The 22,566-nt window shown below is 44.1% G+C and overlaps 2 protein-coding genes across 5 annotated transcripts in view; both read left to right on the top strand.

The window, feature by feature from the left end:
- ccdc88c (coiled-coil domain containing 88C) overlaps positions 1-7,327 on the top strand; it is a 36,389-nt gene extending 29,062 nt beyond the window's left edge. For 2 of the 3 annotated variants that reach the window (XM_070547117.1, XM_070547116.1), the window contains 5 exons: positions 1,506-1,589; positions 3,473-3,562; positions 3,641-3,775; positions 3,845-4,074; positions 4,919-7,327. In XM_070547117.1, the coding sequence (XP_070403218.1) occupies positions 1,506-1,589; positions 3,473-3,562; positions 3,641-3,775; positions 3,845-4,074; positions 4,919-5,638 (1,259 nt within the window). In that variant the 3' untranslated portion in view covers positions 5,639-7,327. Of the gene's footprint in view, positions 1-831; positions 1,137-1,505; positions 1,590-3,472; positions 3,563-3,640; positions 3,776-3,844; positions 4,075-4,918 lie in introns of those variants that run through there. The other variant, XM_070547118.1, reaches the window with a different exon arrangement.
- Positions 7,328-8,004: 677 nt separating this feature from the next.
- The window catches only part of LOC107391706 (ovarian cancer G-protein coupled receptor 1), a 26,329-nt gene continuing 11,767 nt past the window's right edge, over positions 8,005-22,566 (top strand). For both annotated transcript variants that reach the window (XM_070547125.1, XM_070547124.1), the window contains exons 1-8: positions 8,005-8,763; positions 17,886-17,983; positions 19,148-19,338; positions 19,706-19,855; positions 19,956-20,089; positions 20,163-20,385; positions 20,684-20,864; positions 20,937-22,429. In XM_070547125.1, the coding sequence (XP_070403226.1) occupies positions 19,243-19,338; positions 19,706-19,855; positions 19,956-20,089; positions 20,163-20,385; positions 20,684-20,864; positions 20,937-21,385 (1,233 nt within the window). In that variant the 5' untranslated portion in view covers positions 8,005-8,763; positions 17,886-17,983; positions 19,148-19,242 and the 3' untranslated portion in view covers positions 21,386-22,429. The remainder of the gene's footprint in view (positions 8,764-17,885; positions 17,984-19,147; positions 19,339-19,705; positions 19,856-19,955; positions 20,090-20,162; positions 20,386-20,683; positions 20,865-20,936; positions 22,430-22,566) is intronic.

The raw sequence follows: 22,566 nt of genomic DNA, 5'->3' as shown, positions 1-22,566 counted from the left end.
CATGATGTCCACAAGCACGTGAGGATGTGTTTCGGCTGCTAACAGGCGCCAGAATTAATATTAAACATTAAACAAGTGTGAACGCTAACGTGATATCTTCTCCCATCGTCACCCGCGAGCTACACATGTAGGGAAATCTGTCCGACGTAAACGCCGACGTTCAGCCACGCCCCCTGCTGCCTACGTCTGCTCTCGTCTGTTTTCCAGGCGAGGCGCTGCTCAACTCGAACACGGCCTGTGTGTTATAGCAGAATTAACAACACACACACACACACCTGTCAGCGGTGTGCTTGTAGTTTGGTGGCGATCAGGACGGGTTCTGATACAACAGGGTGGGCCGCGATCTGATAAACATTTAGCATCTATAGTCTTTGTTTGGTGTCAGAACCCCTGATCTGGACCAGAACCTGCTGGTGTCTAAACTCAGTCATTCATGTGAAGTCCTGTTGGATCAGAACCTTCCCGGTTCTGTAAAATATCACATCAGACTGGATCAGAACCACTGGCGCTGAAAGTTTGTTTTCTGTTCCTTTTGAGGCCCGACTTTAACTCACAGCTGGTTTGAGTGAACGGTTCTGTCCAGAACCTCCATGTTGGACCCGTTTGGATCACTGAGTTATGAAACATGGAAGTTATTTATAAATATCACTGAACTTAACAGAAATCCTCGTCTTCATCGTGTTTAAGCTGAGCCCAGATTTTGGGTTTTGGCGGTTCTGACTGGTTCTTCTGCATGTCTGGACTGGACTCATCAGTAACTTTGTTTTCTTTCATTCATTTTCTGTAATTTTTCATTTTCTTCACTTCTCTCTTCCTCTCCTTCCATCTCAGCTCCTCCTCCTCCTCCCAAACGTTTAAGTTTCCTCCGCAGTAAAAGTCAGGACAAGCTCCTCCTCTCCTCCTCCTCCTCCTCCTCCTCCTCCCGTCCTTCCCTCTCTCTCACCAGACGCCTGCGGTTTTGGTCGTCCTCTGACATCACAGCTGACATCATCAGCAGGCCGCTACTCTCTGCCAACGGAGTTTTCTAAAATCCCCCTCCTCATCTTCATCATCATCATCTCCTATCACATCAAACCTCACTGACATCTCAACACACACACACACACACACACACACACACACACACACACACACACACACAGAGAGCTGCATGTTTCCGGACAGTTTTAATAGTAAGTAGTGGTTGTGTGCTTGCTTGTGCGTGCGTGCGCGCGCGTGTGTGTGCGTGTGTGTGTGTGTGCGCGCGTGCATCAGAGATAATGAGGCTAAGGCGGATGTGGAGTCTCCGACCCTGATCGGTTCCGGGCTGATTTCTTGGTTTCAGGTGAACAGATGTGACACAAACAAACAAACAAACATCTGTAAGATGAAACCAGATCAAACCTGCTTGCTTTGCTTTCATCACTAATGCTCACAGCGGCTCCGTGTTTCTGGCCCTGCACTCTGCCACACCGTCACACACCATAATCACAGCACTTCCTTAATGCTCTGTGATTGGTCCACAGGTTTGACTGACAGGGGGCGGGGCGTTTACTGCAGCAGCACTCCTAAAAGCAGCAGAGAGAGCGTCAACGGCGAGGACGGAGCAGGTGAGAGATCAGGTTTGAGACTGCCATTAAACGTCTATGAGCCTGCTAGCAGGTCAAAGGTCAGGGCAGCTCAGCTCCTTCTGGTACTGGACTGAAGAAAACTAAATACACACAGTGGGGCAAAAAAGTATTTAGTCAGCCACCGATTGTGCAAGTTCCCCCACTTAAAATGATGACAGAGGTCAGTAATTTTCATCATAGGTACACTTCAACTGTGAGAGACAGAATGTGGAAAAAAATCCATGAATTCACATGGCAGGATTTTTAAAGAATTTATTTGTAAATCAGGGTGGAAAATAAGTATTTGGTCAATAACAAAAATTCAACTCAGTACTTTGTAACATAACCTTTGTTGGCAATAACAGAGGTCAAACGATTACTATAGGTCTTTACCAGGTTTGCACACACAGTAGCTGGTATTTTGGCCCATTCCTCCATGCAGATCTTCTCGAGAGCAGTGATGTTTTGGGGCTGTCGCCGAGCAACACGGACTTTCAACTCCCTCCACAGATTTTCTATGGGGTTGAGGTCTGGAGACTGGCTAGGCCACTCCAGGACTTTCAAATGCTTCTTACGGAGCCACTCCTTTGTTGCCCGGGCGGTGTGTTTGGGATCATTGTCGTGTTGGAAGACCCAGCCACGTTTCATCTTCAAAGCTCTCACTGATGGAAGGAGGTTTTGGCTCAGAATCTCACGATACATGGCCCCATTCATTCTGTCCTTAACACGGATCAGTCGTCCTGTCCCCTTAGCAGAAAAACAGCCCCAAAGCATGATGTTTCCACCCCCATGCTTCACAGTAGGTACGGTGTTCTTGGGATGCAACTCAGTATTCTTCTTCCTCCATACACGACGAGTTGAGTTTATACCAAAAAGTTCTACTTTGGTTTCATCTGACCACATGACATTCTCCCAATCCTCTGCTGTATCATCCATGTGCTCTCTGGCAAACTTCAGACGGGCCTGGACATGCACTGGCTTCAGCAGCGGAACACGTCTGGCACTGCAGGATTTGATTCCCTGTCGTTGTAGTGTGTTACTGATGGTGACCTTTGTTATTGTGGTCCCAGCTCTCTCTAGGTCATTCACCAGGTCCCCCCGTGTGGTTCTGGCATTCTTGCTCACCGTTCTCATGATCATTTTGACCCCACGGGATGAGATCTTGCGTGGAGCCCCAGATCGAGGGAGATTATCAGTGGTCTTGTATGTCTTCCATTTTCTGATCATTGCTCCCACAGTTGATTTTTTCACACCAAGCTGCTTGCCTATTGTAGATTCACTCTTCCCAGTCTGGTGCAGGTCTACAATTCTTTTCCTGGTGTCCTTCGAAAGCTCTTTGGTCTTGGCCATAGTGGAGTTTGGAGTCTGACTGTTTGAGGCTGTGGACAGGTGTCTTTTATACAGATAATGAGTTCAAACAGGTGCCATTAATACAGGTAACGAGTGGAGGACAGAAAAGCTTCTTACAGAAGACGTTACAGGTCTGTGAGAGCCAGAGATTTTCCTTGTTTGAAGTGACCAAATACTTATTTTCCACCCTGATTTACAAATAAATTCTTTAAAAATCCTGCCATGTGAATTCATGGATTTTTTTTCACATTCTGTCTCTCACAGTTGAAGTGTACCTATGATGTAAATTACTGACCTCTGTCATCATTTTAAGTGGGAGAACTTGCACAATCGGTGGCTGACTAAATACTTTTTTGCCCCACTGTAGGTCCTGTAAAAGGATCAGGGTGGTTCTGAAGTCCTGAAGGTCCGGTTTCTGGTTTAGCTCTTGGTGAAATCGTTGGTTTAAACCAGAGGATTTCATCAGTGTTTACGTTCTGAATCTAAAAAACATCTAATCTCTGGCTCGGCTGGATTCTGGTTTTCACCCCCAGTTCTGACCCAAGGGAACCGCCTGAGCTCCACCCCAAACCACCAGTCATCTGTGGGTCCCACCAGAGCGGGTCAGAACCGCAGGCCCAGAGGTAGGTCCAGCTAAACATGAGGTGGGTTCTAAAAGGCAGCAAGAACTCAGGATTCATGATGCTGCTCGAACATCCTAGGTCTGTTTGATGAAGACCCTCGCCTCGCCGCCTTTGACTCTGTCTTTGGTTCCCACGGCAACGCAGGAGGTCGGCCCGGCTCGGCAGATTTCAGTCACAACACCTCAAGCTCCAACTCACCGGTCGCCGCTAGAGGTGAGTGTTCTGAGGTCCGGTACCGACCACTGATGGGATCCATAACTTAACCCGCTAATTCTAACTCAGATCATCAGCCTCGCTCTGCCAGCCTCTCCAGCGATGATGTCATGGGCCTCAGCCAATCACAACAGAGCCTGTCACGCAGCTCCACCCTCCCTTATGACCATGCCCCACAGAGAGCTCAGCCACAGCGAGGAGGCGGAGTCCGAACCAAACCCCGACCGTCTTCTCCTGGAAGTGAGATGGTGACGCTGGAGCAGTTCCTGCAGGAGAGCAACCTGAAGTCTCCTCCAGTGGTAAGACCTCAACTGTGACCCCTAACATCTACAGAACCAGGCTGGTTCCACAAGGTAACCTGACAGGTCAAAGGTCAACCCCAGCCCTAGGCTGGTGTTTGTGCTGCTTGACAAATTCAGTCACAACCGTGAGGAATAGAGGTGCAACGGATCATCACTGATCCGTAATCCGTCCGGATCTCTCTCTACGGTTTGGCACGCGTGGGTCGTCACGTGGAGGGCGGAGGCGCTGCCTGTTCACAGATGGTCATGACGGGGGAGGGGAGGAGCTTGAAAAACCGTTTAGGTCGCATTTTGGCTCCCCTGTAAAATGCAGTGATGATACAAACACCAAGAATGAACACGCCTCCGGCGGCGCCGCACACACACGCCTCCGATCGCTGGGGGTGTGTGTGTGTGTGTGAAACAGCCTTAACCCTAACATAAACATGGCGGGACCTGTACATGTTGTTAGGGACAAATCTGTACAAGAGGACGAAGGGAAAGTAAACAGCGCATCAGAAAGGTGACAGCTGAACACAAACACGTCTATGTAGGGCAAGCCATTTGTCATTTAATCAGCTGTCAGACCTCTCTGTAACTCCTGCTTTTATGGCAAGTTGCACATTTAGCTGAAAATGTTCAACAAAGTAAAGAGAGAGAGCAAAGCGATCCGATCCGTGACGGAAAACGGTGATATGATCCGAACCAGGAGATGTTTGGTCCGTGGCACCACTGGTGAGGAATAAACGGTAACATCTAAAATACCAACATTACATCACGTCTGACCCTGCCCCATCGAGAAAGCCCCGCCCACAAAACCTTTTATTTTTTATTCAAATTTTTTTTTTTCATTTCTCTGCAGCTCTCAACAGGAAGCACAGATGACTTGATGACGGATTATTTCACCAGAAGCCCCGCCCCCTCAGCCCCCACTGGCAGAGACCAGGTGACACCCACTAGCTATGTCACACCCACTGTCCAGTCGTCCAATCAGAGGCCTGGTCAGAGCGTGAAGCCTTCGCCCCGTCAGCCCGTGGGCCAATCACCCGCCTCCAGCCAGCCCGTCACCCAGAGAACCGGCCAATCACTGAGCAGAGCCTTCAGCCTGGCCTCCGCTGATCTTCTGCACTCAAATGGACCAGACAGTTACCGTGGAAACGAAGCCACTCCCACCCAGGTTGAGAATGTGGCTCGGCGACAAGGGGGCGTGGCTACCAGCAGTGAGCGGCCGCTGTCTGCTCGCTTCAGCAGTCCAGACGAAAACCTGAACCTGCCGATCCAACACTCGACATCTCTCAGCCTGCAGACGGAGAGACACGCCGAGAGGGGGCGGACTACCGCCTCCCGCAATGGCCACAGGGGCGAGGTTGCCATGGTGATCCCCGTCAGGGCCATGCAGCATGAAGAAGCCTCGGAGCGGGCCAGTGCCCTGAGGGAGGGGTGTTCAGGAGACTCCTCCCACCCTAACAAAGACAGTGACAGAACGCGGACTGGGTCAGTGGAGCGACCCAAGAGCACACCAGCCTCGCCCGACCCGAACAACGACCCCCAGACCGTCTGGTATGAGTATGGCTGTGTCTAAATGCTGCATGGGCCGGGTCTAAAGACTGGAATAAAGAGTTTGCTGCTTCAAGCCCAATAACCAGAACCCTGTCTGTGTTCTGGGCCGGGTCTAAAACCTGGAAACCAACCTGCTTAAATTGAATTAACTCATGTCGACACTACCGGGTCCAGCAGGACCTCGTGTACATCAGAACCTTCAGTCAGCTGACAGGAGGTGGACTGCAGCTGCTCATAAACACTAGCACCGGGCCCGTCTACGACCTGGAACTCTGAGAGAAGACAGCAGCAGCTGAATGTATCATTCCCTTTATTTTGTTGTGGGAACAAACACTGGAAAACAAGCCAGAAGGAGAGAAACGGGAGCACGAGGAGGAGGAGGAGGAGCACGAGGAGGAGGAGGAGGAGCACGAGGAGGAGGAGGAGGAGATGAACAGGAGTGGGATGGAGGGGCCCCTCCCTGCTAAATTACGGCTCTCCATCTTTAGCTTCTGTCCCAGCATGCAGCGCTCACGACACTTTACGGGAAACTGCTCGAGTCGAGCCAACACTACTAGTCACACACACACACACACACACACACACACACACACACACACACACACACACACACACACACACACACACACACACACACACACACACACTCAGAGAAGGCTTCTCCTACCGACCTTTTGGACTTAAAACACACGCTGTATGCCACAAGAACGTGTGTGTGCGTGTGTGTGTGTGTGTGTTTGTGCGTGTGTGCGTGCGTGCGTGCGTGCGTGTGTGTGTGTGTGTGTGTGTGTGTGTGTGTGCGTGCGTGCGTGCGTGTGTGTGTGCGTGCGTGCGTGCGTGCGTGTGTGTGTGTGTGTGTGTGTGTGTGTGTGTGTGTGTGTGTGTGCGTGTGTGTTTAAATCATCTCTTTTAAACCTTTTCAAATTTTTTCTCACAAATTAACAAAACGAATCTCGACTCGGTTCTGCTGCTGACCCGTTTCAGCCGGACTTCGAACCGCATCAAAGTTTACGGTAATCTGGCTGAACTTTTCCTCCGTCGCTGACCGAAGCTAAACCTCAATTACCGAGAATAAAAGCTACTGAATAATTCAGCAGCTTGATCGGGTTTCATCTCTGTTGATGGTTCTGACCCGGTTCTGTTCTTGAGCTTCACATCCACACGGTGAATGAAACAAGCGTTAGTTTTTAAAGTAATCCAGCTAATTTAATCCCTCAGGATTATCTAATAAAATGCTTAAAATCTTCAGTAATTTTAGATAATTCCAACAATCTCAGAACTGGTTTTCCGTTAATCCGTCAGTCAGACTTTAATCCCTACAGCGAACGGAGAAACGTCCTCCGTTGATCTGTTTTTAATCCCAAAACTGACAGGAAAACCTGAAACAACGAGCCGGAACACTGGAGATGAAGTTTGACTCTTTCTGCACACAAATCTCATTAATATGCAAATAAATTATTTTGCTTTTAGTGTTTTTAACTGCTGGAATTTTAGAGGACTTTAGAGTTGTTGCAGATATCGATACCAAAAAGAAGTTCCTGTAACTGATTCCACTGTAACACCGGTGTTGTAGCTGTTTTTAACGTCGCAGCGTTTTCCGACCCGAGGTGAGGTGCATGATGGGAGTTTTGTGATGTGAAAACTGCTGAAAAACTAGTTTGTTTCTGCTGAAATAAAAAGCTTTGTGTTAATAAAGACGTATAAACCTGAACTTTTTGTTGTGTTTGGTGTCAGAAATGTGTTTAAAATAGTAAATCTGGAAGATTTTAACCAAAATAAAACGTTGTTATAATTCTGTAAATCCGGCTTTACCAGAAAGCAGCTGATCGGAAACGTTCAGGTCCTGCTGTGATGTCTCCAGGTCAGAGACATGCGGGCTCCATCTCAGACTCTACAGGTTAAAGGTCATACCAGGACAACGCGTGAGCTCAGACTTAAACCAGGTCTTATGCAGACACGTTTAGCCAGAATGTGCAAACAGCTGCATTTATTTAGTTCCAAATAAACCAGATGATGAACAGGAAGTGACATTTGAGGTAAAACGTTCATGTAAGCTGGATTAACAGCAGAGAGACCGACGTTAGGAAGTAAAAAAAAAAAACTGGCTGACAGGAAGTCAGAACCTTCAGACTGAAAGCCCGACTTACCCTTGTGACTAACCCTAACCTCAATGGAATACCAGACCCCCCCCCCCCCACACACACACACACACACAGCAGAGTGAAGTAGAAGATGCTTCAGAAAAATCTCAGAACCTGAAGCAAGCCCAAAGATTCGTATTCTTACTGATTTCAGATCAGCCTTGAAGCACGGCGGCAGAGGTGTGATGGTTTATCCAGCTTGTGTAGAAGTTTGTCAGAATTAATCATCCATTCATGTTTGTTTAACTTTGTTAACAAACCGATTTATTACGTTTGTATAAATGTGTAAGAACATAAAACGGTGTTGTTACAACAATATATTTATCATTTATTGCTGCTCTGCTTTAATTTTGCATGGGCGGGCAGCTGTTAGCCGTTAGCTCGTTCAGTCAGTCTCTATCTCTAAACTGAGGCTGTTCATTTGAAGCGTAATCTGTGACCTTTTCAAATTCAATCTTGAAAGTGTTTTATTCAGGAATGCTTTTAATGCTCAGTAGATGGATTTTATTTCGGATTTCTGTCTCATTTTGCTCTTTTTTTGTGCTTTCAACATTTTTTGTACTTTCTTGTTTTCAACCGGACATGCAAACCATTTAGTCTAGTTGTTAAGGGCCATATTAACTAATTGATTAACCATCTTAGCTAACCCACTTCTGTCTTGTGACGTCACTACGTGAGCCGTTTACCCCAGTGTGTCACTCAGGGAGTTCCATACTTCCAGATCTATGAATTCAGGTTTAATCTAAAGGATTAATAATCCGTTGATTGAAATGAAAGAAGAAGAAAAAAGGTTTGAGATCATTTATATTAAACAGTTTTTATTCTACCGGAAGTTTCGGGTTATTTATAGTTTGGTCTCAGTTTAGTTTTGATGTTCTGTTTGCGTCTGAGGAGGCTGGAGTGACGTCCTGAATGTGCGGAACACGTGGCTGCGGCGGCTCACTGATGCGCAGACATGCAGAGGTGGCGCACAGTTTGACGCGGGCTGCCGGAGCGGAACCACCCGGTGAGTACTCCTTCTTCCCTTTTTCATCTGATTGAAGTTTCCGGAGAAGTTTGGAGTCTGAATTCATCCTGATCAGGATTGAAGAAACAATTCAGGATTTAATTCCTGAGCAGCTGCTGGTTTTGACTCTTTTAATCCGCGGGTCTGGGTTCTGATCAGCACCTGCGCTGTTTTCCTGGACCCCGGTGGTTCGGGACGGGACTGATGACTGATCGGAACCAACGGAATCATTTCCTGGACTTTCATCTCCTGAGGTGCTGCAGCAGAACCGCTGGCTTCATGTTTTATTCAGATCAGAACGTGTTCCTGGTTCGGCTCTGGACGTGAGGTCCAACCTCCTGTTGTCATGGTGACCTGCAGGAGATGTGGAGATATTTATCTTCAGTCTCAGAGGCTGATGTTCTGTCAGGTTCTGTTGAGATGATGGGTCAAACTTGACTCCACAGATCAGCCCAGACCGTCTCCTCCTCAGACTTCCTGTTACTCTCAGAGGAAATGATAAAGCAATCTTTTTTGTTGTTGAGAACATTTAAAGCTCAGAATAAGACATACAAAGATCCAGAGAGGTACCGATACTGACTCGAGAATCAACAGAAGCATTTTTCAAAATTACATTTCTGATGATTAGGCAAAAAAAAAAAAATCTAATTCCGAAGTTGAGAACTTCCAGATGGAATTCCATTTGTGCAACCATCAGATGGAGAGCTCAGACTGAACTTCTGCTCAGTTTCAGATCAGCTGCAGATGTTCGTGTTTGTTTTAATCTGTTCAAGAAAACAAGACGGAACCACCGAGTTAAGGTGCTAGTCCACCTGATGGTTCAACAGAACCTCCTTCAGTAGCAGGAACTCCTGCTGGTTCTGGAGGAGTTCTGATCCACTCTTCTGTAAAAAGCTGCTTCAGTTCTTTGAGCTTCTGCAGACATTCTGAATGTCTCACCATTATATGGTCTGGACTCTGATGAACCACTGCAGCCTGGTGGTTCTGTTGCAGCCCTGAGGCTGGATCACGATTCTGTTGTTTATGAACTCAGAGGAGTTCCTGGAGTCCTGTAGCCCAAACCATCAGCCCTCCACCACCTTGCTGACAGCTGCTACCACCGCTTTGTATTATGGGTAAAACTTCTCTGTAGGGTCTAGTTGATGAAGTTTTTGATTTTGTTTTTGTTATAAAAACTTTAAACTGCAGCTGAAAACCGTTTGGAACAGCTCAGGTTCACCAGAGTTGAGGATTAATGAAGGTTAAACGTTTTGTCCTGATCAAGCCGTTCCTAGAACCAGCCGCTCAGCTGATCCTTTGTTACTTTAACGGCAGCCATCTTTAGAATGCTGAGGTGTTTCCTGCGCTCCAGGATCAGATGCGATGAACATTCATGTGCAGAAATACATTTCAGACGTCAACGGTCTCACTTCTCGTTCTCTCTGCTCGTGGTCAGGTTTGTTTCAGTTCGATTCTGCATGAGAAGAACTACAGTTACTAAAGTAGAGCCTTCTAGAGTCCTGGGACCAGAGCTGTGACCAAGTCACTGCTTTGCAATTCACAAGTCTTTCCAGATGATGAAGTTGTTGATTTTTTTGTTATAAAAACTTTAAACTGCAGCAGAAAACTTTTAGAACAGCTCAGATTCACCAGAGTTAAGGACGAATGAAGGTTAGACGTCTATGAGCAAGACACTTAACGTCCGTTAAAGTCCAAGTCCAAGACAACCAAGTCCAAGTCAAGTCCAAAGTCAATGATGTGGACGTCCAAGTCAAGTCCAAGTCCTTAACTTTGAATTTTCAAGTCATAATAAAGCCATCTGTCCAACTTCAATTTAATGACGATGATAATAAACAAATTCCAGAACTGAAGCTCCATAAAGCCACGTTTATTCACTCAAACAGCAGAAAGTGCAGCTGCTGCCTTTAGCAGTACATCAAACCCAGAACAAAGAATGACTTGTGATTTTTGTTCATGTCGTGCCACTTTTCTGCTAAAATATCAAATATGCCCAAGTCATCAACAGATGCAAGTCGATTCAAGTCGCAAGTCATTGGCATTCAAGTCATAGTCAAGTCGTAAGTCTTTATAGATTTTATCAAACCAAGTCAGAAGTCATTAAAATAATGACTCGTCTGACTCGAGTCCACACCTCTGCCTGGACCCCCCAAGGCGCTTTACAACACAATCAGTCATTCACCAATGTACACACTTTCACACCCTGGTGGTGATGAGCTACGATGTAGCCACAGCTGTCCTGGAGCACACTGACAGAGAGGCTGAGAGCACTGGAGCCACCGGTCTCTCCGACCACCACCAGCAGGCAAAGTGGGTTAAGTGTCTTGCTCATGGACACAATGCAGTGACAAACTGAGCAGGGCTCGAACCTGCAACCTTCTGATTGCGAGGCGAGCACCTAACTCCTGTGCCACCGTCATCCCATGACAAATGAACCAAAGCTGGTGTTTACAGTACTTAGTGGGGGCTTGTCTGGGATCCTAAATGAATTTTTGAATAAACGGGTTCAGTTACGGGTTCAAATTAAACCTGATCTAAAGAGGTTTAATTAGGTTTCATTTGTATAAAAACAAAATCTGAATCTCCATCAGATCCAGTCATCTGAAACATCAGAAGAACGTTGAGGTCAGAATTCTCCAGAGTCTGACTGGATTAGCGAAGGAGGAAATCGTCTGCAGCAGAGCTGACAGGATGATTACTTCAGACTGGCTTTGGTTCTGGATCCTGCAGCAGCGTTTGGGTCGGGGCCCAGAGCTGCGGCTCGTTATGTAAACCAACCTCATCCATCCATGAAAGGTCGTCTCAGCTCCCAGAGATGGGAGCAGGGAGTCGGGTTCCACTAGAGGAGATGACCGGGTTCTTTGGTTCTGACGTTGTTCCTGTTCAGCAGAACCTTTGAGCGCTCCCAAACTGAAACGTGTTTACCCCCAACATGAATACAATCAGTCATTTCATTGATTCTAATTTCTGCAACAGTTAAGAGTCTAAATAAATAATTTTAGAGGTAATCTGGATTCTGTCTGAAGACCCCCCCCCCCCCCCCCCCCCCATCCAGTTCAAAGGAACCGACTCAAGATGATGACATTACGGGCACTACGTCGTATTTTCATCTCAGTGCTCAGATGTTACATCTAAAACTCATCATCTCAGCTGATTTACTCAGAGAAAGACGGATTACTCAGATTACTTTTATCGATCCTTCAGGAAATAAACTGGAGAAAAAGCAAATAAAAAATCAGACGGGTTCAGGTGGAATTTCACGACAGCAAGGAATTAGGAAGGAATTCCCAAGAGTTAAACGTTATCAGAAAATTGTTTATAATTAATCACAACAATGGAATAATGCATCAGTAATGACGTAAATACATAATCCATCCCAAATAAGGAAACAGGATGTGAGGCAGTGAAGTTGATGCCAACCCATAAAGCCATCACTTTTTCAAAATATCTATCTAATCCGTCATTACTAATGCAATAATAATTAGCAGCAGCTTTACACTCTTGACACTCCAAGACCAAGCCACAGATCCTGGACGAGCCCCCAACAATAATCACAAATGTCAGCTACAGTTAAATAATTAGTAATTAGACTAAAAGTATACTTGGTGTTTATTAATGACATTTTTCCAGATGTTTTTCATATTTATTAGTTTCTAGAAAGTAATTTTATTAGATTTGTTTTTACAATTGTGCAACAATTTGTACTTGTGTCTTTTCTGCTGGGGCTTTGTCTAATTTTGTGTTTCTGATGTTCAGAAGGTGTGTTATGCATCTGTGATTATAAACCCAAGTGCCGGTATAAATCTGTACATGTGCTGAGCACATGTGGACAGATGTGTTTTATTCATGCGTGTGCTGGATACTGAGAGGCTGGAGTTGTGTTTCCTGTTAACTGGATGCATGGATGACGAATCGCTTCAGCTGAGGAGCACAAACTGTTTCTGTGGCTGACAGTAAATCCAGCTCAGACCTGACGGGGAATCATTCATGAATTCATGAGCTGCAGGAATAATGACGAGTTCCCAGGAGGAGGAGGCAGCTTCGGCGGTGAAGTCATTTTCATAATTCTTCTAGGTTTTTATTGATAGAGGCGATGAAGCTGTGATCCTTTTAGACCATTCATCCCAACATTCCCTCTTCAGTGACTGATCAAGATTATAGAGACGCAACAGAAATATTTATAGTGAATGATGGAATTTTTCTATGAATTGGGGAGTTTTCTGGGATTAAGATCAAAGAAAAAACAAAATTACTTCTTCAATAGGAACTTCACCTCTGAGCTCACTGTGAAGAGGTGGGGCTCAGATTACACAACAACAGCAACAAAAATCAGAAAAAATAATCAGAAAAAGGCTCCAAACTAACAGTTTTATGTGAGAAATGTTTGTCAATCTGGTTTCCCGAACAGAAATCAGCCTTAAATCATTTCAGCACTGATATTTGTTCTCTAAAACTTTTAAAACTCACTGAATTTACAAATTTATAAATATGAAAATGTTTAATAAACAAAAAAATACAATTAGATTTCTGTCATTTTTACACTTGAAACTACACCGTCTCAAAAAGCTTCATTTACCTCCAATAATAATGAAATAAATAACATATTTTGGTTGGGGACAATGTCTCATTTTGCATAAATCAGAGAAAAGTTGACAAAATAAAAGTGAAAGTAATTAGTTGCGAAGGTAAAACCTGGACGTGTTTCTGCGATATCATTAATTTGTAATCTGGACAACGAGATGATGCTTTAAAATTAAAACATCTAAATCTAGTTTTTATCTTTCACAGACACGAACCGTTTATCTGGCGGGGAAAACATCTGGAGAAGTTCAGTTCAGTCCCTGAATCTTATTTAAATACGCCTGAGAACAGGGCTGGGTTTATTACCGTGCTTATTAATAATAATAACAAATACTCATAAATAAATATAGAGCAGGCTCGAGTCCCACTCAGTCTGTCACAGTCGTTGTGCCCTTGGGCAAGGCTCTTCCCTGCCTGTGGGTGGTGGTCAGGAGCGGTGGTGTCCCAGGGCAGCTGTGGCTACAATGTAGCTCATCACCACCGGTGTGTGAATGACTGCTGTGTTGTAAAGCCTCTTGGGGGGGCTGTAAAACCAAGATGTTCCTGTTTTCTTTCAGGAGTTTTTCCGTTTTTTCTCTGAGCTTCAAACCAAACTTCAAAAATCAAAGCGACACCAAACGCCTGCAGCAGCAGGGAGGAAGACTGCAGCGTCATCTTCATCACAACCAGCAAAAGCTTTTTTTTCTCATGGTGTTGATGACTCGGCAGAAGCCGCTCCAGCATCGACTCACTGAGCGGGGGTGATTTAACCCCCCAGGCTGCTCTTCCTCAGGGTGTGAGCGTTTCTGTCACCATGAGCTGAATCATCTCAGAACCATCGTGATTCTGCAGAATAACGTTCCTGATGGGACTGATGAAGCCCTGTGGGACAATTACCCACAAACCCCCTGTGATCCTGGAAGGGTTGATTCACAGCGAGCAGTTACGATCAGATTTAATCACTAATAAGAAACCAGCTGAGAGGTGATAGATACGTCCTGTTTGAGGTGAGGAGGCCAGCAGCAACGGTGCCTGGTTTATAACCTGCTGTTGTTGCCATGGTTACTGCTGCCTGGTCAGTGATCGGGTAAAAGGAGCATCGTGCCAGCAGCCTCTGGTAAAGCAATCACGTCATCCAGCTACATCCTTGTCCTGCTTATGTTCCACTGTCTGGGAATATTCATAAAGATAGTTTTGTCAGGGCGTTGCCTCGGGCCCCAAAAACAGTAAGTCCTCCTCTGGTTGGATCCGTTAGAACAGAACAGAACATTAATGACAGCAGTGGGCGGAGCCAAAGATAAACTCCTGAAGTTTTGCTGAAACATCCTGATGTGACTGCACATCTGGGTTCAAAGTAACTTTAAATTAGCTAATAACCAAAAATAATAATCATAATTAAATAAAATCAAGATTAATAAATCAGACCAAAATAGTTTTATTGGACTCGGACTGAACTGATGAGTAATCTTCTGTTTTATCGTTTTAAACAAAGGGCTTGGACTAAAATACAAAAAACACAAACGATCAGGCGGAATACAAACGTTTACCAAACAAATGCACAACACAAACAAGAAATGCCGAAGCTGTTTATTATAGAAACCGTCTGACAAACGATTTAAGTCATCCAACGCAACTTTGGAGGAAAGTTAACGCCTTAGCTGGCAAGACTATTAGTGCTTCGAATAAAATGATGGTTAATGAAATAACTAATGATCCAGCTACGATCTCCAGTGCCTTTAGCTTGCTTTTCTCCCAAACTCCGCCTGCTGACTCTTTTGTTCTTCAAGTGAACTCGTCTGTAGAGCCAGCCCAGTTCTAGCTTATTTAACTTTAGACACGTCACCTCAGTGGAAGTTCAACAGGCCACTGACAGACTTTCCTCTAGCGATGGTCCGGGCCCTGATGGCACCGAGAGCAGGTTCATCAAACTTGCATCACGTTATCGCACCACCTTTAGCTGTGCCTTTTAATATGTCATTGGATACCTGTGAAGTGCCTTTTGCTTGGAAATGTACTAAAGCCATTCCTTTGCATTAAGTAGGTGATGCACACATTTTGAACAATTACAGGCCAATATCAAAACTAATCTTTACACAATTACATGACTATCTCTCAGATAATAACTTACTAACTCAATGGCAGCCGCTCTGGCTTCAGTAAACATTTTTCTAGCTCTTATGAAATTCAATAACGATGTATTTTCTAGCTTCAATGATATTCTATGAACTGGTGCCATTTTTTTAGATCCTTCCAAAGCGTTCGATCTAGTTGATCCCTACCTATTACTGGATAAATTGCGAGCTATTGGCCTTTCAAGATCATCTCTACTCTGGTTCAGGCTCTGTTCAGACTACTTCCATCAGGAAGGAGGTTCTGCAGCATCCGGTCCAGAACCAGCAGACTGAGAGACAGCTTTTTCCATCAGGCCATCAGACTGCTGAACACTTCGCAGACACCTCACCCTCACTACTGAAACTCCAACATTACACACTCCATACTGTACATTAATGCCACTGTTTTACACATACCAACCACTGTATATTTTATATCTCTTATCTTATTGTTTACTTTATTCATTTGTAAAACATGTATGTACACACTATGCACACACGTAGAAAAAAAATACTAGCACACATTTAGTAATGTATATACCTTACATACTATATATATTATTACTTGGATTAGACATTTTTATATTTTACTTGTTTTTACATTACTGTATTTTTGCACAACTATGTTGCTGTGAAGCTCGCACACAAGAATTTCACTCACATGTACTGTACCAGTGTACCTGCACATGTGACGTGACAATAAAAGTGATTTGATTTGATTTTGGTTCAACTCTTATCTTCATCACTGACCGTCGTGTGTGTGTCGTACACGGGGAGTCTTTCAGCTTTTACTGGTATAGCAAACGGTATCCCTCAAGGTTCTTCACTGGGACCTTTATTATTCTCTATTTTTGTTGATGACATGCCTTTATGCTGCACAGAATGTAATATACATCTGTATGCTGATGATACAGTTATCTACTGTAGCAAACCAGTTCTGGTATAAATGTATCCCTACAACATGATTTTGACGCTGTTCAGCAGTGGCTACAAGCCAATAAACGTCTACCTAATAACACAAAATCTTATCCCTTACTGTTTCAGAGGAAGGCTACAGATTCAGGTGAAAAACACCTTCATCGTTGTTTTTACGATGCTTCGCCTCTTGAATCAACTGAGACCTTTAAATACCTAGGGCTAGGTGTTTGGCTGGATCATGATCTAACTTTTAAAACATGTCCATGCAACTACACATAAACTCAAATCTCGGCTAAAAATACTTTATTGTTCTGTTAAGTTTTAACTTTCTGATCAGAAGAAGAATAATCACACAGCTGCTTCTGCCTACTTTGGACTATGCTGACATTATTTTACCACTGCTTCCTGTCTGCACTCTTTAGATGTTGTGTATAACGGTCTTTGCCGTTTTGTGCTCCGTTGTCCCTTTAGGGCACATCGTTGTGCGATGTATGGACACTTATCCTGGCTTACACCTTCAGCCAGGAGACGGTTTATTGTCAAAAGCTTTTATTTTAACTACCCTGATTATCTTAAGCTTCATTTGGTACAACTCACTTCTCGGTCTGAGACACAAGGATCAGATCTTTTTTGTTGTTCCTAGAGTTAAAAGAGAGGTAGGGAAATATGCTTTTAGTTTGAAGGCCCCGTTTGATTGGAAAGGTCTTCCCTCATCTCTTCGGTCCATATCTTCATTAGCATGTTTCACAGAACCCTGAGTGATCATTTTCAGAACGTTTGTCTGTTACTAATTGTGTTTCCTTGACTTCTGCGTTCACTGGTTATTTATATATTTAATTTTTGTTTTTCAGTCATGTTTGTTCATTAGTTCAGACCTGAGGTTGTCTTTACCTCATGTCTGTAGTGGGGTTTGTGCTCGGGGGGTGGGTTTGAGCTGTGTGAGCCATTGTGTGTGTGTGTGTGTGTGTGTGTGTGTGTGTGTGTGTGTGTGTGTGTGTGTGTGTGTGTGTGTGTGTGTGTGTGTTGAGGTTGTAATGCTGCCTGTGTCTGTGATCTCTGATCTGATTTTTTGTTCATTCTTGATCTGAAATAATGGAGGACCCCCGTGAAAATGAGATGTTTCATCTCAAGGGGTTAATCCTCCTTATAAAAGTATGTAAATAAATAAATAAATAAATAAATAAATAAATAAATAAATAAATAAATAAATATCTATATATAGATTAATTTTGTTATTCTCTCTTGCTGGCTGATTAGTTTAGTCCTCCTGGATCTTTAAATCCTGGCATCCAGGTCTAATTGCTCCCTCTGCTCTAATCTCTGTTAATCTGTTAATCTGACACCTGGTTCTATTAAATCAGCTTCGTGTTTATATGCCGGTAGAACATTATATTTATATATAACATTGAGCCGGTTCAAATAAAAATGCATTTTTTTTTTCAAATTTCACCAACAAAACGGTTCTGGAGTCCTTATTGTAATGCACAGATTTTACCCTCTAAATCTTTTTTTTTATTTAACTGTATTCCTTTTCAGTTTCAGGGTTGAACTTTGACCTCTGACACCAGAACGAGTGGGGGTTTGTGTGTGTGTGTTTGCACCTGAGCAGAGACTCACCTGAACACCTGTGGCAGGTAAATCAGGTGAAATGGACAACATGTGAGATATTTGTTACAGATAAAATGTTTCTCTGGTTGAAAAAGAGTTAAAAGAGACTCTGGAGGAATGTTGCTGTGTCCGACTAGGACAGCGATCCCGGTTCCGTCTGCGGTTCTAAAGGAGTTCTAGCCTGTTATTAGGGAAGATGCAGCTGAGCCAAAGAAAAGCTGCAGGTTATTTCAGGACATCAAAATGCTTTCCTGCAACAACCGAATCATTCCTGCCGCTTCACATCCATCATGAAACAACTTTATGAATGAAGTAAAAAACCCTCAGTAGCTTCTCACCTGGAATCCTCCTAAAATGTTCTATTCTATTATATTCTATTCTATTCACTTCTATTCTATTCACTTCTATTCTATTCTATTCTATTCTATTCTATTCTATTCTATTCTATTCTATTCTATTCTATTCTATTCACTTCTATTCTATTTTGTTCACTTCGCTTCGATTCACTTCAATTCTATTCTATTCTGTTAACTTATATTCTATTCACTTCTATTCTGTTCACTTCTATTCTATTGTGTTCACTTCAATTCACTTCACTTCTATTCTATTCACTTCACTTCTATTCTATTCTATTCTATTCTATTCTATTCAATTCTATTCTATTCAATTCTATTCTGATATGTTATGTTCTGTTCACTTCTATTCTATTCTGTTCACTTCACTTCTATTCTATTCTATTCACTTCACTTCACTTCTATTCTATTCTATTCTATTCTGTTCTATTCTATTCACTTCTATTCTATTCTATTCTTTTCTCTTCACTTCTCTTCACTTCTATTGTATTGTATTATATTCTATTCACTTCTCTTCACTTCTATTCTATTCTGTTCACTTCACTTCTATTCTATTCTATTCACTTCTCTTCACTTCTATTCTATTCACCTCAATTCAATTCTATTCTATTCACTTCACTTCACTTCTATTCTATTTTATTCTATTCTATTCATTTAAATGAAACAAAGCTCAATTATAGCACCAAATCACAACCAGAGTTTTCTCAAAGCTTGTCACAACCATCCCAGTTGAGTTCGCTTCATTATACCAGTCAGCTAAAGCAGATTACATCGAGTCGCTGACTTGTTGTGTCAGAGACTTTACAGCATTCCTAAACCAGCTCCTCTTCTTCACAGGAACCAGGTGAAGATGAGGGTGGACAGATTATAGGACAACCAAGATCTCCACCCTGAATCGGTTCTGTGTGAATGGTGTTCAGAATGACGTAATCATGTCCAACATGTCTGAAAAGGATGTGATCAACTGCACCATCAGCCATGAGATCCACCAGTACGTCTTCTCCTGCGTCTACATCCTGGTCCTGCTGGTGAGTGATGAAGATGCGGGACTCAGCGGAGGAAGTCTGATTAACAAACGTCCTCTTTAGTAACTAGACTGCAGCAGTGACGCTTTGTTGCATCACTTTGGGTTTTGGAGCCAACGTTGCTTCACCAGTAAAAGAAATGTGTCAAATGGTTTCAGTTCAAGTGAAAAAGTCTCAAACAAAACGTACCTGGTGCGGATTTATAGATCTAATAAACCCTAAAGATGTCCAGTCAAGCAGCTGATTGGTCTGAGCTCAGCTGCAGTGAAGCCACTCACTGGAACGCCTCTTTTTACTAATAAATTTGTTATCGTGTTCCTCATGAAGAGCCTTTAGCAGCAGTCAGATGGATGTTCTCGTGTGACTGTAGGTTGGTGTTCCCTCCAACCTGTACTCGCTCTACCACGCCGTCCTACAGCTGAAGCAGAGGAACGAGCTGGGCGTTTATCTGCTCAACCTCACCGTGTCCGACCTGCTCTACCTGGCCTCCTTACCCCTCTGGCTTCAGTACATCTTCCAGGTAACTCAGCACCTCCTTCTGCTCCTCAGAGAGTTGGTCCTGATCTTCTAACCTTCTCAGTTCATGACCCAGCCATTGTTCTACGGTTTCATCATTTCAGGGAGATGACTGGCGCCATAGGGAATGGCTGTGCCAGCTATGTGGTTTCCTTCTCTACGAGAACATTTACATCAGTATCGGCTTTCTGTGCTGCATCAGCTTGGATCGGTACCTGGCGGTCGTCCATCCTCTCAGGTACGGAACCAGGACTGTTGGACCTGTAGGTCCGGGTTGAGAGACAAACTGCTCAGCGTGTTTCTGTCTCCAGGTTTAACGCGCTACGCTCCATGAAGGCAGCATGGCTCGCCAGCGCCATCGTCTGGATCAAGGAGATCGCAGTGGGCGTGGTTTTCTTTCGTCACAAAGAGCTGAGCACAGATCGGACCAACCAGTCGGTGTGCTTCGAGCACTACCCCATGCGGCCGTGGGAATATGACATCAACTACTACCGCTTCATCGTGGGCTTCCTGTTCCCGCTGGCCATCCTGTTGGTACGACGCCGGCGTCACTGGGATGACATGACCCTGAGGAGGGAGGGCGGGGTTTGAGTTGTAAACTAGTCTGAAGCTACTGGTTAAAAACTTGATTCTACATTTTTCTGCCTGAAATGAAAAAGCTCCTCTGATGAGAAGCTGGACGGCTCGTTGGCTTCCACCTGAACCCAGTCTGGTACCCGGGACCAAGATCAGAACCTTCTCCAGAACTTCCAGCATTAAAATCAATAAATGTTGGTTCTGATGGTAGAAAAGATTCATGTCATCGATAAAGTTTTAGTTCCTCCCGTTTCAGATCAGCTACCTGTGCGTCCTCCGAGCGGTGGGTCGGAGCGCGGGAACCCAACCGGATCAGAAGACGAGGATCAGACAGCTGGTCAGCAGCACCATTCTCATCTTCCTGGTGTGTTTCTCTCCGTATCACATCTTCCTGTTGGTCCGGACGCTGCTGGAGCGGGACTGTGCCTTCATAGAAGGTAACGCTTCCCCGGAGGGACATGGAGATTAAACTGAAAACGCCTGAACTCACCTGGTGTTTTTATTCCCAGGTATATTTAACTACTATCACCTGTCACTGATGCTGACCACCCTGAACTGCGTGGCTGACCCAGCGCTCTACTGCTTCGTCAGCGAGAGCGCGCGCCGTGGCCTCTACCGGGCCGTTGTCCGGCCCATTGCTAGGTTACTCTGTTGCTGCCGTCGTCGCGGCAACGCAAGTCCCACAAACCCAGCCACCGACTCCCACGAGGTGGTGACAGATGAGAACAACGGCCAGCCGACGGTGACGCTGCTCACGCATGTCAGCACACGCAACAACATGAAAACCGACGTGAGTCCGGTCCCACAGACTGACGATAAAACCGTCATTCCGCTAACGGTCTGGAATGACACAAACACACCGGAAAAACACAGAGACCGGAAGTCCGGCTGTTTGATCACCGATGACAAGAAAAAAGCAACAGAAAGGACAGAAGAGAACAACAAAAACTCCTGCTGAGGGTCTCAGAGCCAAACAGGAAGTGGTGGTCAGAGCGTTAACCCGTTTGGTGAAAAGACAAAAACACACAAATCTATTTTAGATTTATTCTGTGCTTTTCTGTTTCATTTATTTTAACAACTTGCTTTTTTATGTTGTTGTTGATTTCCTTCTCAGGGTGTTTTTATTTACAGCCGACATTTAATTCATAAGAAATGTTTGCAACGAAACAGCTGGTTGATGTTGATCTAGAGCTGGTTGGTGATCTAAAATCCACAGCTGGTTAATTCACCTTTTAGACGATTTAATGCCAGACTGATGGAGAAGTTTAGCTCTGAATGTTTCCTTTATTAGACAAAGATTCATTAGAATATACCTTTTATTATTTCATTTTCAATGGAAATAAAGTTTAATGTCAACAAACCTCTAAATCTCCACCACCTAAATTCTACTTTTATCCACTTTAATTGTAATTTTCTAATCTATTTTTAAGTTACTGTTGCTTTTTGAGCAGACAGCTGGGTTTTTGACTGAACTGGTGACACTGGCTGAAGCCCTCTCTTGTGTTAACACTGAAAATGTTAATATACACAAATTCAGTACATGGCCTCACATTTTGTGAAATTAAAATGAATCAAAGGCTAAAAGTCACTAAAAAAAGCTAAATCTTTCCATAAGGCTAAGTCTTGAGTGATTGACAGGTGTGTAACCACGCCCCCTCAATTTTAACCGGGGCTGATTTTGTTCTGCTCAAGGCCACAGTCTCCAGCCAATCAGAGAGGACGCACGAGTGTATGTGGGCGGGGTTTGAGAACATTAGCATAAACACGGTTTATTTGCTTTCTTACCTGTTTCTTACACATTTTCCTCGATAGTTTTGTAGGGAAAGTTGGAAGTGAAGAGGTTTGAGCGGATAGAACAACAGACGTTCAGATTCAGAGGAGGAAAAATGCCAGGATGGATGTTTTTGTGTGACCTGGCTTTAGCTAAAGGACGAGCTAACAGCGCAGGCAGCTTAATATTCTCCAACGCCGTGTTAGGAGTCTGAGCTCCTCCTAAAATCAGGTAGGCTTTGTTTTTTAAACTGTTTATTTTTTTAATACTGAATAACTTGTTGAATGTCCTTTTATTAGTGTGAAAGTGTTAGCTAGGCGCTTGCTGAGCTAACGTGTGATAAATGAGCCCTTTTGGATGATGTGATT

This window comes from Nothobranchius furzeri, chromosome 18 (assembly GCF_043380555.1).
Source record: "Nothobranchius furzeri strain GRZ-AD chromosome 18, NfurGRZ-RIMD1, whole genome shotgun sequence".
NCBI lineage: Eukaryota > Metazoa > Chordata > Actinopteri > Cyprinodontiformes > Nothobranchiidae > Nothobranchius > Nothobranchius furzeri.
This window is presented reverse-complemented; position numbering and strand designations above follow the sequence as displayed.